This window comes from Diabrotica undecimpunctata, chromosome 1 (genome assembly GCF_040954645.1).
Source record: "Diabrotica undecimpunctata isolate CICGRU chromosome 1, icDiaUnde3, whole genome shotgun sequence".
NCBI lineage: Eukaryota > Metazoa > Arthropoda > Insecta > Coleoptera > Chrysomelidae > Diabrotica > Diabrotica undecimpunctata.
In genome coordinates, this window is record NC_092803.1 from 122,703,092 (window position 1) to 122,722,804 (window position 19,713).

General features: G+C 35.6%; 1 protein-coding gene across 1 annotated transcript in view; it reads left to right on the plus strand.

Moving 5' to 3' along the window:
* Positions 1-595: 595 nt before the first annotated feature.
* Positions 596-19,713, plus strand: part of Smyd4-2 (SET and MYND domain containing, class 4, member 2) — a 44,020-nt gene continuing 24,902 nt past the window's right edge. Inside the window, exons 1-4 of the mRNA XM_072519359.1 lie at positions 596-904; positions 3,791-3,962; positions 15,310-15,627; positions 17,513-17,702. Coding sequence (XP_072375460.1) covers positions 713-904; positions 3,791-3,962; positions 15,310-15,627; positions 17,513-17,702 — 872 coding nt within the window. The 5' untranslated portion in view covers positions 596-712. The remainder of the gene's footprint in view (positions 905-3,790; positions 3,963-15,309; positions 15,628-17,512; positions 17,703-19,713) is intronic.

The window sequence follows — 19,713 nt, forward strand, 5'->3', positions numbered from 1 at the left end:
ATATAATCTACTTACATAATAATGCTGAAAGATTTCACAAATGCACAAATATTTTTTGGCTTGACAAAAAATACTTTTACATGTTTATTCAAAACATTTAGATAGGTATGTAGAAAATATCAATATTATTTTAGACTGTTTTCCACAAATATTGAGTTGTTAAGAAAAATATCAAATCGGTATAAGTAAATGCAATAACAAATAATATCGGAGATATATAACATATCTAATAGCAAACATACAACATAATATCTAATAAAAAATCATTTATCATCAAAATTTATATAATTATATATTTTTACAATCACTGATTTGAATTATTTATGCATAGAATTAGATATACATTTAATGCCCGGTATTCACAAAAACACATAATACTATTTTGAAATTGATTTTTATGGCATCTGATTTTTGCGAATATTTTTTTGTTGAAAATATTCCTTTTACAAATTATTTGACGTTTCCGTTTCTTGTCTTCTTTCGATTTGTAAATCGAAACGAGCTACGTAAATATAATCATTATATTTTTCTCAAGCTATAATACTGCAAGCTGAGTTATGTTAGTTGCTAAAAATACTTTCCTACTAGACAAGTCGATTCAGAAATCTAAAAATAACAAGATGCCAGCGACTAGTATTTTGTCAGGATTATATAAAATAAGGTTAAAAAAGGTTTAAAAAGTGTAATTATCTACACAACGAAATAAGAAAAAATGGTTGAATTCGAAGACATGGCTTACAGAACCAAATGTAGTGAAAGAACTCTACAAACTGAGGTTAAAGGATTTTTTATGGATTTTGTGGAATTGGTCAAAGATCGAGCCGGTAAAACATGGATTCAAAACACTTTTGGCAAACTTAAATCCGACTCTGAAAGAATAAGGAGTATTTATGCTTCCGATGAGGTAAATAATTTATCTGTTTCATCATTATTCATTTAGAACGACAAAGGCAAACCTTGAAGACTATGGCGTAAAGTTATCATTTCCTATCATATCACAACAGTTATTAGAAATCTCGAAAAAGTATAATCTTAAAATTAAAAAAATATTTTTTCCGAAGTCTAGTGTTTTATCGATATTAACTAATATAAGTGGCCTTTTATAACTTATTAATAATGGCCAAGAAATTTTACTAAAAACTTCTTGGCTTAGAATATTCTTGCTGTAAAATTAATCTAAAAAATGTTACATTTATTGGATATTGTTTTGATTTATTACCAAAAGTATTATTTATTGAATAAGAGAAGTATTATTTATTTATTGAATAAGAATTTTTTTTATATTATTACACGGAATCTCAGAAAATAATATCTAAGTTTAGGTATAGGAATGCTTCATAAAAGTAAAAGTGAAAGAGTGGAATAAATAGGTACATTTTGAAAAAGTTGAATACAGTAATATCCCGAACTTACGTGGTAGGTGGGACCGAGCGATAATCGCGTAAGTCGATTTCGCGGAGTATAATTATTTCGTATATGTATGTATATAAATTATTTTAATTGGGGCCAGAAGAGAAGAAAAAATAGCAATTTACACAAACAAATTTTTATTAAAATCTTAGGATATACAAATATAAAATTGGCAATTCAATTTATTTCGATGTAGAAGGCTTTATAAAATCTAACAAAGTAGTTTGACGACTCAAAGATTTTTTTTCTCCCGCAAAATTTATTTATAGCAGGCTAATAATTTTTTTATCGCTTGTTTGGTAGAAGAAATGCGCTCTTCGTTGTGATCTATATTTTCTAAAACTTTTAATCCCTTTTCAATTAAACTGAGACCTTCAGTCAAGTTTTCAATCGGCATTTGATCCTTAGATTGAACTGGATCCAAACACTCAAGCTCTTCAATGTCTTGTTCTTCCTCGTGCATTTCTATGAGGTCATCTATTGTCAGCTCCTGATTATGAGAATTCAACAGTTCTTCAACGTCATCACTTCATCACTATCAACTTCTAAATTTATTTGCTGGGCGAAATCATCAACTTCTTTAATAACATTACTAACTCCATCATGCTCTGGCATCAATTCCATTTTAGTATCATTGATGAAAAAAAGGACACTTTTCCAGACGCCATTCAACGTTTTTTGTGAAACTCTATTCCAAGATTGTTCAATGATTGTCACTGCATCTAACACGTTGAATTGTTTCCAAAAGTCTTTAACAGAGAGCTTATCGTTTTTTCTTATAACTTCATGGAGATGTGCAAATGATCGTTTGGTGTAATAAGTCTTGAATGTTTTAATGACTCCTTGATCCATCGGCTGAAGTAAACTGGTTGTATTAGGTGGCAAAAATTCAACTTCACACGTGGGTCAAAACTAGTTAAAGTTGGAGGAGGATGACCTGGAGCGTTGTCGATAATTAGCATCACTTTAAATGGAATTTGTTAAGATTGACAATAACATTCGACTTCAGGTATGAAATGATGACTAAACCAATCCTCATAAAGGGAAGCTCTAACTCAAGCTTTACAATTAGACGTCAAAATTACATGCAAGCCAGATTTAGATTAATTTTTTAGTGTTCTTCAAAACAGGCCAGTCTCATCTATATTGAATAGGGTTTGTTTGGTGTAGCCACATTTATCTATTATGGCTTTTAATTTCTGTGGATAACAAGACGCAGTCTCTTTATTAACACTTACCACTTCTCCGCTTTCTGTAACCAACCCTTACTGGCTTTAAACTGTTCATCCTTAACGATTTCTTCAGTATCCTCTTTCAATCTCTCAAAAATTAGCTTAGCTTGGAAGCATATTCTATTCTGATCAATAGCACACTTTTTCACATTTACCTCATTATGACACCATAATTTTAACATTGTCTCCATTTCGGCGATAATACCATGACGTTTACGTACGATGGTGGAATTTAAAAATTGTGCACTTTTCACAACTTCGAGAATTTTTTTTTTCTTTATAATTGTTCTGACCGTTGATTCCGATAGATTAAACTTCTTTGATAGTTCACAGAATTTTATTTTTGATTCAAAATCTGTAATTACGTTAAGTTTACATTCCAAAGAAAACGTTTTTCTTTTCTTATTTGCTACAGAAGGATCAGTTTTACTTCGTTTGGATGACGTCATTCCTCTTTCAAGTCTTCAGTAGATATAAAATAAAAATCCCGCTATAAAAGTAACAAACACCCACTTCGTAGACAAAACTGTAGATAAGAAATACCTAATACAAAATAAATGTGCTGATTTCTTGCGAAAAGTCAAAACATGTACTTTGGATGAGCAATAATGTGTTGGCGGTAATTCTATCTAATCGATAATCGAACGATTGTGTGGTACTCAGATGACGAATCAACAAGATTTGAAAATCGTGTAACTCTGGATTCGCGTAAGTCGGGGTAGCGTATGTCGAGGAATTACTGTATAGGGTCGTACATTTAAAAAATATAAGAAAATGGTATGAGTAATTAGTATGACATTGAGTAATTAGATGATTGATGAGTAATTAGTATGAAAATGGGAGTGCGACAATGGGAATTACTGGCACAGGACCGACAAACATAGAAGGCAATAGTAAACGCGGCAAAGACTCACGAAGAGTTGTAGCGCCATTGATGATGATGATGATGATGATGAATTAGTTTGACAAGAGGTAGGATTTCGACGCTAGGTGATACTATTCATCAATCCCTACCGGAAGGCGTTAAGACGCTACAAAACAGGAAGATACAACCTTGAGAACAGAGACATATCACATTCTTTGATTACTCGTTCTAAGTTTTGTATCTCGTGACAATGGTTACAGAATAATAATTTAATTATTTTTAGACCAAAGATGCAGTTATTAGTATATTATCTAATGTCCAAGAAATCTATAGAAAAAAAGATGCTACAGTTTCTCAATTGAAACGATTAGAAGCAGACACCGCCCTCGAAAAGGGAGAGATGAATAAAGCATTGATGCTTTACAGTCAAAGTGTTCTTAGAGCTCCAAAAACTGGTGAGTAATTACGATACAATGTAAGTATATATATCATACAAAAATAACAATCATTTATAGATTTTAAGAAATTTTGCGAGTATTATTCGTACAGACAATGTTCAAATTTTCAGAAACTATTAATAGTTGAGTCTGGTTTTTTAAGATAAACAATTCTGAATTGGTTTAACTATTTTTACTTTTAGTTGAGTAAAATGTATTAATTTATATTGGAAGAATGTTCTTGATATCTACATATGGCAAAATGTCTATCAAGCTACCGAACTCCAATATAGTAGCGAAACTTAAATATGTCATGTATGAATGATTTAAAGTGATTTGAGTGATTTGTGTGATTTGTAGCCTTTGCAATGGTGATCGCCAACGTCGGATAATTCTGATATGGCACGCGAAGAAGAAGAAGAAGATGAATGATTTGAAATTACTGCCTTGCACCAGAAAGCATTTAGATCTACTAAAAACTGGAGAAACTTTGTCAAATGACATTTGTATGCATTTCGGACTAGACATGTGTCTAATTTTTAATATAATCAGAGGAAAGAAACCAACTAACATAACTGGGGGCTGCCAGGTATGTGAATGCCAAACAACTTAACATAAGAAACGACATGACTCAGTAGCAAAGATACTTCATCAAGAGACAGCTAAAAATCTGGAACTTCCGAAACCAACCATATCTTTTATCATTATTATGTCTCTGACATTATGTTTGAGAATGACAATTATAAGAATGACAACTACAAAATATAATACGATAGTACTGTACCCACAGACCAACATGGTAAGATATTCGTACAACATAGCTCATTTACTGCTAAACAATATTAACACGTGCATTTCACAAATAAATGAACCGAGTTGACATTTAGCAGTTGTATTAACCTCAAAAAAAAATCATTACTTTCGAGTAGCAATTTCAATTGTTTATTGTGCTATGTAAAGTTTGAAATGAATTTCAGAGAGTAGTATAAGGTAAGTAGATAACGTTTTATTACATAGAAATACCGAATTTTGTTATTTAGCAAATATGATGTAGGTACTAAAATTTGTATGTTGCAGAAATACAACACTATGCATTTAGGGCTTATTTTTTTATCACATTCTCTTTTATTACATCTATCATTTACACATTACTTACTAGTTTCAGTCATGGCAAGTAAAAAGTATTTAACCCAAAAAGAATTGTAGGATATTGTCGACAATTGGAGCGATATTTGTGACGATGGTCTAGACTTCTCAGATACAGATAGTCTGAATGACCCAGAATATATACCAGAACTAGAACAGGAAGATGAAGAAAATCTTGAACAAACCATCAAAGATGAAGAAAATCTTGATGAACATATTATCGAACAAGGCCAAATTCCGAATTATGTGATAACAAACGCAACTACATTGAACATTATTTGGAAAAAGAAAAACCTACTGTTGACTGATGCGCAGAAAGCTTTTCGTGGTACTGAGTCATAATCTTCCGAATTTCTAGAGATCAGTACCCCATATGAATGTTTTTTATAATTTTTTACAAATGGCTAATGATAATATAATAAACCATTTATGTTTATATGCACAACAAATTTATATTAGCAAACCTTTACATCTTACTAAAACTGAACTTAAAAAGTATTTTGAAATAATTATTATGATATCTAATGTCCGTCTTTCTAACACACAATTCTACTGGAACAGTGACGTTGGTCTAGAAATTATAAAAAACGCGATGACGTTAAATAGCTAATTAAAATCATGATAGGATCCATAAACTTAGACCAGTAGTGGAACATTTAAATAATGTATATTCATCTGTTCTTGTAAGTGAAGGGAAACTGGCAATTGATGAACAATTATGTTCTTTCTACTTATGAAACTCTATAAGTGGGGATTTAAACTGTTCTTATTGTGTGGTGTAAGTGGTTTTGCATATAAATATAAAATATATTCTGGACAAGCTCATACAAATTATAAAGCTCGTAGAAATATATCAGAACCAGATCTAGGAGCATGTGCGAATATCGTTGCACGACTTGCCAGAATTATACCCAATAACCTCAATTATCAAATATACTTCGATAACTACAATACTGCTCTTGATATGTTAGTGTATTTGGAACAAAACATAATTTTCGATCTTGTAACAGTGAGACGAAACAGAGTTCCTGGTTGCAAATTACCTAGAGAAAAAGAAATGGAGAAGATGACCCAGGAACAAGTTATGAGTTTGTAGCTTCTTCTTAAGGTGCCTTCTCCATTACTGAAGGTTGGCTATAACTACAGCAAACTGCTCTCTATCTTGAGCTGTTCTTAGTATCGAATGTGTGTCCATGTCTGTCCAATCTCTTACATTCTTCAACCAGGAGCATTTTCTTCTTCCTGGACCTCTTCTTCCTTCCACTTTCCCTTCCATTATAAGTCGAGTTTGTAGCTAGCTACAAAATATAGATATAAGTTCTATCGTATGGAAAGACAATTGCGTGGTAAATTTGTTGTCTAGTTTTGGTGGGCACCAAAAGTAAGAAATGGTACATCCCTATCATTTAACATCTTCTTGATATGATACTGGCTAATGCTTGGATACTTTATAGAATAATTGGCAAAGAGAAGAAGAATAAAGAAATAAAATATAGCACATTTTTCCAATTTCGAACAGAAATAGCAAAATGCCTGTGCCTAGTTGGACAAACCACCAAGGCATTAAACGAGGAAGGCCATCTTCCAGTTCAGTAGAAGAAATAAATGGTATTAAAAAAACAAGAGGACCAACTCAGCATGTCACTCCTTAAGATGTACGGCTGGATCAAATTGGCCACTGGATGATATAGACTACGAAGAATCGGTGCAAATTTCCAAATTACACTGGATATTCGCAGACGTGTTGTAAAAAATGTGGTTTGAATTTGTTTCAATAAGAAAAATAACTGTTATAAAAAGTTCCATACTGAGACTTGATAAAAAAGTGACAACCCAATGCATGATGTTGCACATCTGCAACATTAGATTTTTGAATTTTTTAATATTTTTTTTTTTTTTTTTTGGAGGTGGAATCTTCTAAAAGACCGTCTGGGATCGGGTGTCAGCCCTTTACCCAGGTGTGTCGGATTCAATCTCTTACGCTTCACCGCGTGACGAGACTGCCTACCGACTAAACCACCCCCTCTTTCTCCGACCGACGGGCCCGGAACCGCTCTTAGCGAGCATATCTGGCCCGTCAGCCTTACTCTTAACTTCCCTCTGGCACTTTTCGCGTGCATTACCTGGATTTGACGGCCTCCCGGTCTCTCTCACCAGCACAAGGCTCGGGCGAGACTGGTCGGTGAAGCTACCGTCCTGCTCAATCCTCATTCTGGCGAGACAGCCTGGTTGCCACCCCTTCCACATTGAAACTAACGAGTAGAACCAGTTGGCAATTAACAGTAACACCATTCATTCGTACTTTCATCAATTCAGTTCCGCATTCATACCCTCATTCACTAAATTTCGGGGTATCGGGACATTCGACGGGATTGGATGTAAAAAGTCTTTTCCCGTCCCATGTCCCGCGGCCCCGACAATGAAATAAAATAAATAAATTAATAAATAAAAATAGATAAAAAAAAATAAGTTAAAAGTAATGTAGATAAAATAAAAATAAAAACAACAGCTAAAGTTGGTATAGATAAGATATAGTAAAAACGAAAGTAACCTGAATAAATAAAATGCAATAAAATAAGTAAATAAATAACACACATTTTTAAAACAGTACATAACTATAGCGGTCAATCCATCTGCAGCCGCCTCTCTTTCTCTTCCTTGTGCTTTATGGTTTTTGTAACAAAGGCAATGATCAGTTCGAAATCGTGCTTGCTGTCGATGGCTTTATCGATCAGCTCGTGAGGCTCGCCTAGTGGAGATCCCAGGCTCAGCTGCAGTTCGTTTCGCCCCGTGTGGTATGCAGGGCAGTCGAAAACAACATGCGCATCGTCCACCACTCCACACTCAGGACATAGATCGTCTCTGGACCTACCGATTCTGTGGGTGTATTTCCGAAACGATCCGTGCCCTGTCAGAAACTGCGTGAAGTAGTAGTTGACGCGCCGATGCCGACACCCGTACCACCTCACTACATCCGGGACCAAGGACCTCGTCCAGGCCGCCTTTTCGACTTCGGTTGCCCATTCCCTCTTCCACATCTCCAAGCTTCTGGCTCTTTCTTGTGGCCCTAAACCAACCGCCCCGCTGCCCCTCTGATACATTCGAGCTCTTTCCCTTGCCAGGATGTGCACGGGTACAGAACCAGCCACTACCTGTAAGGCAATGGTAGATACAGTTGTGTACGCGCTGCACACCCTGATCAGAGGTTTCCTTTGAGCCCTAAAGAGCATGTCCTTATATTTCTTCATCTGGAGAACCTCGTGCCACACGGGGGCCCCGTATAAGATGATCGATAATATTGATTGTAACATAACTGATCTCTTCTGAGATCCGGGCCCCCCTATGTTTGGCAATAATTTGTTCAATGCTGAGGTCCTCCCTTCCGCCTTTCGACATGCTTCTTGTATGTGCTGCCCAAAGGTAAGTCGGTCGTCGAAAGTAATACCGAGATACTTGACTGTCCTTTGGGGTCTTATTTCGGAGCCTTGATATTTGAAACCCAAGTCATCCCTTTTCCTTGGTCCTCTTAGAATTATTATCTCTGTTTTGTCTACTGCTAATTTTAAGTCGTTCTTCTCGATCCACGCCGCGGTCGTGTTTATTGCTTTATTTACCTTTTCTGTTATGCCCCAATTCTTATCATCCTCAACCAATAGGGCTAGATCGTCTGCGTATGCTATCGCTTTGACTCCTTGTCTCTGCTTGTGAATTTCTAGTACCCCATTGTATAACATGTTCCAGAGTAAGGGTCCCAGGACTGACCCCTGGGGTACTCCTGCGGTCATTTGTTTCTTTTTCTTCTTGGATATGCATACGGATCGTTCCGAAAGGTAGTCCTTTATTATATTGGACATATATTCCGGAGCCCCGCTTTCGACTACTCGGTCTACTATGAGGCCCCAGTTTGCTGAATTAAAAGCATTTTTTATGTCCAACAGAACAAGAACCACCCATCTTTTCTTGCTTGATTTGGCCGCGTTTTTTATCCAGGTCGCGGCGTCGATTGTCGATCTGCCTTTCCTAAATCCGTACTGTTGGTTGGATAAGACTCTCTCATCTTCCAACATGCCTTCCAACCTCTTCTTGATAAGTCTTTCGTAGAACTTACCAAGGCAGTCCAGGAGGCATATTGGCCGATAAGAGGTCGGTGAATCAGGGGGTTTCCCGGGCTTTAGGAGTAGAACCAAGTTCGCCTCCTTGAAGTCCTTGGGAAACTCTTGTTTCTGCAGTAGATCATTAAATATTCTTCTGATCAAACCTGGTTTCTCAGTTGCTATTATCTTTATTGCCTCTGGTGGCAGCCCGTTAGGGCCGGGAGCTTTCCCTGTCTTCGTATCCTGACCAGCGGTTTTCACCTCTTCTTCTGTGAACTCTTCTATCATGGTTGGGAAAACCTTGGTGAAATCTGGCATGTCCTTGGTGGGAAAGAGGAGTTCAGCTGATCTCATCCGCTGGTCTTCGTCGAGTCTATATGGGGCCATTATCTTTAAGGTCTTCATTGTGATTTTGTATTGCATCACCCCATATATCCTCGTCGAGTGCTTTTATCAGGGTCTGCCACTTTTCTTTTTTCTCTTTTTTTATTGTATTATTTAATCTTTTCTTCAAATCCTTGTATGTATCTTTAAGCTCGAGGTTGCCCTGGCTTCTCGTATAATTCCTTCGAGCTCTGAGGCATCTCTCCCGTAGATCTTCTATCTCATCTGTCCACCAGTAGGGGGATTTTTTTCCATGTTTCTTCTTCTCGGTAGCCAATTTTGCCGCATTTTGTAGAGCTGTTCGAAGTTGGCCGAGGTCAGAAATCTCATCTTCATTTATTTTTCTGACCTCCGATAGGTACTTGTTTTTGTTGAAATATGATTTTGCTGTACCTATCGACCGCTTTACCCCCCCTTTAACCTTTACCTCAAATTGTATATATTGGTGGTAGGTGAAGAGCTGATCGTCGAGTACATCCCACCCGTACACCTTCCTGGATAGCCCTTCGCTCGCGAATGTGATGTCAATGTGTGATTGGCTGGCCCCCCGTACGAAGGTTGGCTTATTGTTGTTCAGCACTTGGAGGCCAGCCTGGGCTATCCATTCATTCCAGAGTTCCCCCTTTTTGTCGTTTATGGGGGAACCCCATTGTCTGGACTTCGCATTTATGTCCCCGGCGATCAGTATTTTTTTTTCGTTTCTAGCGGCACCCATTATTTCATTAACGATTGTTTCGTATCTCATCATAGAGATGTTTGGAGATACATAGCATGCCAGGAGGCTGAAATCCCTCAACCTAATGAGTAAATGATTTCCTCCCCTGACAATGCTCTGCACTCCGACATCCCTATTTTTAATGAGCACCGCTACATTTTTCCCCTCGTCTTGTATCCACCCACCGCCTGTCGTTATCTTTTTGTTAGGTTCGGGTACGATGAGTAGATCTATATTTAGCTTGCAGGCTTTTGCGTAGATGAGGTCGTGCGCTCGGCGCGCCCTGCCTACGTTCACCTGCAAAATCCTTATACCAGGTTGATCTTTGGGGTTCATTATGGTTCAGTTCCCTGAGGTCGCTTCCGCAGTGGATTCGCGTCTTATATTAAAATTAAAATTCTTATAGACTAGGATAAAAAAATAAATAAGTATAGATAAAATTAGTGTATAAATAAAAAGTTTATAAATATAATATGTATAAATAAAATAAGATAGATAAAATATATAAATAAAATAAGAAATGTGTGTATATATAAAATTTTTAAATAAATAAAGTATATAAATATGTAAATATAATAGATAGCATTTAGTGAATAACGGGGATATAATGTTGTAGTACTTGGATGCCTTTATCCATGAAAAGCTGAGAGAGATGGCTTCCTGTCCCGCCGGTGGGCTATATAGGGGCCCACTCGCGTTCTCCAGGGAGCCATCTCTCGCTTTTTCGTTTTCCTTTTTACATTTACCCACCCTTTGGGGGTTCCCTGTCTCCTCCCCTGCCATACACTCACCTTCTATAGGCTGGGCACTGCATCCTATCCATTCTATGGCCTTCCTCGTTACAGGTGAGGCAGTATGAAGTGCTGTCGCACTGCACTGCTGTGTGCCCTGATTTTAAGCAGTTGTAGCAGCACGCTGCCCTGCTCTCACCTTTGCACTCATATGTGCTGTGGCCATAGTGAAGGCACTTGTAGCACCTTGTTGGGGTATATCTTTCACTGATAGGACATGATACCCAGCCTATAATTATGGAGCTGTATCTCCTCAATTCTTCAGCTGTTGAGGGGCGTACGGCTACGGTCGCCACCTGCTCCCCATGTTTATTAGTTCTTAGCGTCTTAATATCTATTTCTTTTTTCGGTATTCCTGTGTACATTTTTATGGCACTTTGGAGTCGTTCCTCCGTCACCCCTGGATCCAAACCTGTTATGTTAAAAAAACATTCTTTGCGTCGGATTGCCATATTTAACCCTGTCATCCTTGTATCCATTTCTTTTCGTAATTTCTCTGCGGCCCCTTTGCCCTTTAGTTTTACTAGGATATCCCCCCCTTCTGTTTTTTTAGTCTATCTACTTTAACCCCTATCTTTCCGATGTTAATTTTTTGGTTCATTTGTTTCAGTACTTCCGTGTACGATTTGCCCCCTGTTTTGATTAGGAGGGCTTCCTCTTGCTCGTTCTTTACTCCTTTATCCATTTCTTTACCTCTTACTTGGATTTCCCATACGATGTTTTCTGCCCGGCCTACAAACTCCAGGGCTTTCCGTACCTCATCTTTATTTATCTCATTATTGATAACCACCCTTATTGTTTCAGGTGGCTCTTTCCTTTCCCTTACCCGTTTGATGGCCTTCTCGGCCATTTCGTACATACCTTGTTTTTTTGGTTTGGCCACATATGTGTACCATTCCCTTCTCTGGCTGGCTATGGAACTTTCGTTCCCGTTTTTTATATATTCTACATTTCCTTCTTCGCAGACCTCTATTAGTTCATGAACTTCCTCCCTGAGAGTACGTATCACGTCTTCTACCCCCCGTCTTTTATATCCTTTTTAGTTATTATAAGGCATTCTTTTTTAGTGATCGTCTCCTGTAAGCTCACCTGTTCCCATTTTGTCTTTTCAAATACTTTTTCTTCCCATTTCTTTTTTTGTATTTGATTGAAGCTATTTATATCTCCCCCTTTTTTTAAAGCGCTTATTATTTTTTCTGTTTCTTTTCTTTGCCTTTCTTGCAATAGTTTTATTTTACATTGCTCACACTTAGTTTCTTCGTCCTCCCCTTTTGCCGTTTTTTTTTACTTTGGCTGGTCTTAATCTGAATTGTGTTAATTTCTCCTATTAGTTTGCTTGTTTTGGCTTTTTGTTCCCCCTCGATGGGTCCTTTTCCATTTAGGATATCCATTACTTCTTTTAGTTTCCTCTGTATTCTTTCGCATTCCGTCTCCTCTTGGTATCTCTCGCTTTCTCTTTCTTCTTTCTTTTCTTTCTTGAGTTTTTTATTTATCTCAAAACTGTCTCTTTTCCTCTTTTTCTTTTCTTTTATCTCTTCTTGGTCATCATCGTCGAACAGCGAGGCTGTCAGGATGCTTTCCTCCAAGTTCTGCCAGTTTGTGGTTCCTTGCTCTTCATTTTTTTCTTCTTCCTCTATGTCCACCACATCTGTGATTTCTATTGATGATTCCTCCCCTCCTGAATTTTCTTCTTTCCCTTTGTCTTTTTTGTTCATTGCTCTTAAAATGTCCTCTCCCACCAACGTTGAATGTTTTGGAGGACCTGACCTATTCATCTTCGGCTGACTCTTATGCCAGTTCAGCATCTCTTCTTCGAATTTCTTTTGTTCTTCCGCTTCGCTCAATCTGCCGTCTTGCGGCTGTTCTACCCCATTCTCGTATTCATTCATCTTCATTTCTTCCTTGTTCGTTTGCTTGTGTTCGTCATTGTCTTTTCTGTCCTTCTTTTTATGTGTAAAGTCCATGCAGTTCCCACGCGTGGGGACGTGCTATATGTCCGGCGCGGCAGTGCGCCCTTACCGCGCTAAGGCTAAGTTACTTCGGGAGGTCGCCAGGTATCCCGAAGGGATCGTTTGTGATGCTCTAACCCTCGCATCTCTCATATCTTTGGCACGATGCCTTTCACCGTGATAGTGGGGATTTTTTATCGAGCTTTACTCCTCTAGAAAAATTTTTTATTTTTAAATTAAAACTATTAAAAAATTTAGAATTTTTTAATATTGACGGAACTAAAAAAAAATTTTTTTGTTATTTTTTAGCAATAAAGACAAAGTAAATACATATAATAATTTTTTTGTTAAATTAAAAAAGTCATGCATTAAAGGGCATACACATATGCGAAGATCGAAGGGTATACAGATTTTTAAATAAAAATAAGGAGATTATGATAATGGAAAGTGTCCAAACATTAGCTATAATTCTCTTAACTACTGCTTTTATTCCAAAAAGCCTTCTAGAGAATATCATCAATATTAGTAAAGATAAATGTGTCCAAAAATTTATAGATATCTACTCCATCCAGCCTAGTGCTTGATAAAATGGAAAGCGTCCCCCAGAACTCAATTTTTTGATAATGTAGATATCTGGAATGAGTGAATTTTTCCCTTAAAAAGAGTGAGAACTGCATATCTTAAAGATGAATCAGTATAATATATTATATTACATATTAATCTTCACAAATAATCTAGGTAATATTATTGTTACACAAACTCAGCCCGATAACCAGGCTTATTTCATTACCATATTAAATGCATGATGTTTGATGTATATATTAAACAATATTTTGGGAAATATTTCCAAGATATATTTTTTTAAATAGCAATCTTAACTTTCAATCCCTGCCACTTTACTCTCCGATCATTTACGTGGCTTTCTTTTTTGTCATTTGCCCTGCATTTTACTGTCTATAATACTTCTTTTCGGTAATCTCTTATCATCTATCTCCACTACCTGACTAGACAATCGATGTTTCTGGAGTCTAACGAATTTTGAGGTAAGTGTTTTTAACATAGTTAGTAAACTTCATGATTTTAATATCTAGATCTCCATAACTAATTTTCGGTGATCGGTCTAAAGACCTTCCTTGGAATTTTTCTCCCGAAAACTTCTAATTTTATTCTTGTATTTTCTGTCATCGCCCCTGTCTGACATCCATAACATACCATGGATCTAATAATGGTTTCATAGATCTTACTTTTCGATTTCCGATGTAGTCTCTGATGGTTTTTGAGTGAACTGGACCAGTCAGCGAGAGATATACCCTGATCATCAAAATCCTCAGCTACCGGACAATTCGCTATGGTGCCAGCAAGATGAAGCGCCACCGCATTGACAGACGAAGATTTTTAGAGTGGCCAGTTAGATCTCCTGATCTGCTCCCACTAAATTTTTTCTTATGAGGACACCTTAAGTCTAAAGTTTACATTAATAGACCTAATAATATTGATGAACTTAAAGAGAGATTTAGGACCGAAATTAATTTAATTAATGCTAATACCCTTAATATTGTTTTTCAAGAGTTTCAACATCGTCTTGCATATTGTCAAGAAGCAAATGGTTTGCAATTTCAGCATTTATTTTAATAGTTTTGTAGGTTTATTTAGTCCTGATTATATTTCTATAAATTACGTTTAGATATGAGTAAAATAAGCGACATAAGAAAAAATATGACAATCATATACAAAAAGATGCGTCGTGTTCGATATTATATAAAAATAAGGTATTACCATTAAAAAAATAATAATAAGAAGGATAATTGTCAAAACTTTATATGATGGAGAAAGAAGTGAAAACATTCGAAGACAGTACTAAATAGATCCAGTTAATACATGGATATACAAAAAAGGAGAAGATTCCGAAAATCGAACAGGCATTTTGCATATTAGGAGGAATCAAGAAAAAGAAAAAGAAATATCAGAGGTATTGGAGAATAATCTGGGGAGAGATCAAAGCAGGAATTTAGACTTAAGGTACTTGGTCCGAAGTCCACTAAATCAGGCACTTTATTTATGGCAGTAGGCCAGTAGGTTCTTATATTAACCCATCATATTTAAGATTTTTATCAATTATGGTTATCCATTTAAAGATGATGTTGAACTTTTTTTTATCTTATTGTTAATTACATCCTTGTTTACAATTTTTTGCGTTTAAAAATAAATGCTGGATATTTGAATTTTCATTATTTTTTCTTGTATTTTATTGTTTTTTCTTTATAGATAATAATAATAATATTTTAGGCCAATGCAACAGTTTCGACTCAGGTCTATCGTTATCTCTTGCCCTATGGGGAAGATCTAAAGTATTAATGGTCATGAAAGAGTATTCATTAGCTTTAAATGATATTCAACAAGCTGTAAAAGAACATCTTCCGAATGTGTTTAAAGCCGAAGCTTACTGGAAGATGGCTGTGTGCTATAAAGCATTAAACGAGGGGCAGAAAGCCGAGGTTGCTTTTGAACTAGCCGAAAGATTAATGGACAGCAAGGAGAAAAAAGAACAGCTACAACAAGATAGAGAAACTGAATTTAGGAGCATTAATAAGGGAACAAAAAAAGGTATAAGTAATTTTTTTTAAAATTTCATAAACTATAGCATATTTTAATAACATTTAAATATTTATGTTATTAAATGAACTGAAGCGCCGTTCTCGTTTCAAATACTTATTTAAAGGATATTTCATACGTCGATGTCCATTGTTTGAACTTTTTTTTGGTTACGGAAATATAATGGTGGACCAAGGTTTCATCAATGGCTATGAAACTGTGTTATGACAAACTTTGTTGGTCATGATTACTCGTGAACTAAGTCGACATATCAACTTATCTTGCCATTAACAATAAGTGATAAAATTTTCAGGTTTATTAATTTGTTAAGTTTTGTGGTGCTTGCGTGAATTGTTTGGTGATAAAGAAGAATTTAGTTTTCGTGAAGTTACGGTGTCAGTTAAATTTTAAATTTCGTGTAGCTGATTGAGAAACTTTTTTTATAGCTCAAAATGAATGGGTGTTCCAATTGACTTTGAGAGGGGTTTAGGAGACCGAATTATCGGGTTACGTAAAGCCGATCTATTGATAAAAAAGTTTCTAGGATATAGAAGTTTTAACAGATCTTCAAGAAGTATACTTCACACGCAGTGTGACCGAACGTGGACTCAGGACGCGAGGACATCGAGCGAGGGACTCTGGACGTCCCAGAAATATTACGGAGTGACAAGATCGCCCATTAAGACTTCTGGTTCTAAGAGACAGATTAAGTATTATTGCTATAATAAAATAAAGAAATTGTTATTTTTGTTGCAGAAAGTTTTAAAAATGAGTCCCTACATCATTCAAATCAAGGTTGATATGAAAGTATATTTCTCAAATTGACAATTCGGTTTTAAATCAAACTTTTTGGACATTGTCAATTATTTAACTTACAATAGTTAAAAATGAATTTTAAAAAGGGAAGAACGGCTACACGTATGGATATTGATGAATGTAATAAGAACTGTTTACTTATCATCGGCAACCAAAATAAGAGAGCATTTCAAAATGCAATGGATAGATTTAACATCAATGGTTCAGTGTTATATCGGACTAAAGAAAAAAGAAAAACGATTAGAACAAAAGAAATTGAATTAATTGTTTTCATGATGTTTTCACTGGATGTTTGTTGTCTAGCGACAATTAAATAAGCAAATTTCTAATAGATGAATAGAAAGAACCCGTCTAATTCATTGGCCAGCTAGATCTCCAGAATTAGGTAAAGTCGACTTCTTCTTCGGGGACCATGCTAAAGATCTAGTGTACCGTGAACCTCCAACAATAATTGGGGACAATAAGGTCAGAATTAGGAACTCATTTCACAATATTATGCCGTAAATGCTTGCAAACGTTAGTAGACCATTTAAAAACCATCTTCAAGCTGGTGTTGACGTTATGTAGCTCACTTCGAACACCTTCTACAATAAAAATAACAATTTCTTTATTTAATTTTTTAATTTTTCTGTCCGGTTCTTTAAGGTACATCATCATCATCACTGGCTCGACAACCCTTTTTGGGTCTTGGCCTGTTCCAGGATTCTTCTCCATTCTGATCTGTTTCGTGCTTTTTTTCTCCTGTTTTTAGTGTTAAGGTTGTTATATCATTTTCTAGTTAGAACAACTAGAACAACAAGTATTTCAGTTTCGGTCTTCCTCTTGTTCTTTTTCCTACTGGCATCTGTTTGAATATTTTGTTTGGTATTTCGCCTTCTTCCATTCTTTCTACATGTCCTATCCAACGCAGCCGTCCTATTTTAATGAATGTCTTTTAATGAATGGTTCTTTAAGGCATCTTTAATAAAAATGTAATGTTTAAGGTATTATGAAAGACTATATAAATTTCTCACAAATTTTAAAGTATGGGTACATATTTGAACAACATAAATATTATATTCTATTTAATCTTTATTTTTAGACAATTCTAGTAATACTATAACTCACTGTGTGTCAAAGAAACTCACCGTTAAAAGCGATAAGGAATTAGGACGGTTTGTGGTTGCAAATGAAGAAATTAAAACTGGAGAAACCTTAGTTGTAGAAACACCCTACGCAGCTTGCTTATTACCAGATAAGTTTGGGACCCACTGCCATCATTGTTTAAACAGGTAAATTACGTTTATTTAAAGAACATTTAGATAAGAGAAATGTAATGTTCTATATTAAACTTCTGCGTACACAATTTTATTTTCTCTATGTAAGGGTGGAATTGGTTTTTTTATATTTTCTTAGTATTTTAGATAGTTTCCAGAACGCAGATTTATTTGGGTTTAGTTGCTGGATATAGTTGTCCCATTTTTCGTTGTTCTTTTAATTGTTTTTTGACTTTCTATTTAGCAATTCTTTTTTCCTCTTGGTTTTTTGTTCTGTTGGCCCTTCTTCTTTTTCTGTTTTTACCTTTATTAATTCTTTCACCTCGTTGTTGATTTCTCTGAATGTTCCTTTTACTACTGGTGTTTCTTTTTCTGTAGTGCTGGCCTGGATAGCATTTTGTATTGTTGTTTCTAGGTTTAAAACACATTACTCTAGTTCTTGTTTTGTGTTTATTGATGTTAAAGCACCAATAACTTCGTTTACTATTCTTTTGTAGTTTGAGCAACTTGTCCGTCTTTTCTTGTAGGTTTGCAAGTATTTTCTTTCTACTGCTCCCAGGATTGATACAACTGGGTTGTGATTTGATTCACCCTCGTTCATTGAATGTATTTCGTGTTGTTGACCCACATTTTATAGAATTTCTATGTCCAGTAATATAGAGAGTCTGTCTCCACCATGGAAGTATGTAGGATCTGTGGGTCCTTTGTCTGGGTATTTTGTCTGTCTGATTTATGTTTTTATCAACATTTATTTCAATAATGTCATTCATGTACAGTATTTTTGTCTGATGGACGTGAATTTATATTTATATTTGTGTTAGCATTTAATTTATCAGTATCTGATTTAAAATCTAAATTTGCGTCTGATAGACATATGTTAGTTGTGACAGTCTGTACAATCTGAATTTGAATTTAAATCATCACTATCAATAATATTAATATTATTCTCTGGCAATGTCCTCGTAAATTTTATAGTCTACTTCTTCTTCTTCAGTGCCTTATCCGGTCCGGATGTTGGCGATCATCAAGGCTATCATGGTTTTGTTGACTGCTCTGCGAAACAGCTCCGCTGAGGTCATCCCAAACCATTGTCGGAGATTTTTCAACCACGAGATACGACGGTAGTCTACTATATCGTCAAATTCACTCACATTGTTGATCATCTTGAGTTCCTGCGCTTCTTCTGTAGGCCCATAGGCCCTATGTGTATTGTTTTTGGATACTGTCTTTGGACACATTTATTTTATTATTTATTATTCACTGTTCGTCAGACATAAATAAAATTAAAATGTTATTTTAATTCTAATTTAATTTGAAAAAACCGTTTTATCAATTCTTTAACAAATCGGCGCCAAATATCTGTAAATCTAAATAATCCTTAATATTTGGGAGCTACGTGACTTCGACTCGCGATAACTACAATGATCACAGCAGAAACAAAACAATGTTTTTCGACTCTAAGCGTTAAACAAACTTTTTAGGAACGAATTTGTGAGATGTCTAACCAAACAGTCTCGAAAAACAAGCAGTGATTAGCTCAAAATCATATAGGTGTTCTTATTGAACACACGCTATAATAGTGTTAAGGGACTCGCATACTATGAGGCTCTTTCATGGAGAGATAGTTGAAAGAAGGGAAGTGCAATGCCCAAAGATCTTTCGCTTTAATTTCGGTATATTGCTTAGGCTTAGTCATCGTTACGCGGCAGTTTTGCGGCAACACCTTCAAACTCAAATATCACGAGCCATCTCTGCTAGAATTCTAGTAGATATGTGCTTTAAACTCTATATTTGAATTCATAAAATATAAAACATATTATGTGGGAGAGACTGAAATGCAGAGTGGTATAAGAAAATAATATCTGTAAATTGAAAGCAGCGTAGATGTATATTTTCTTTAACATATTTATTATAAAAACTTAAAAATATAGAAAATGCAGTACCTATATCTAACACACAAATTTAATAATCCCAAATTCAAATCCATATATCCTGTGAGTAATAAAGCTATAATTGTTTATTACTT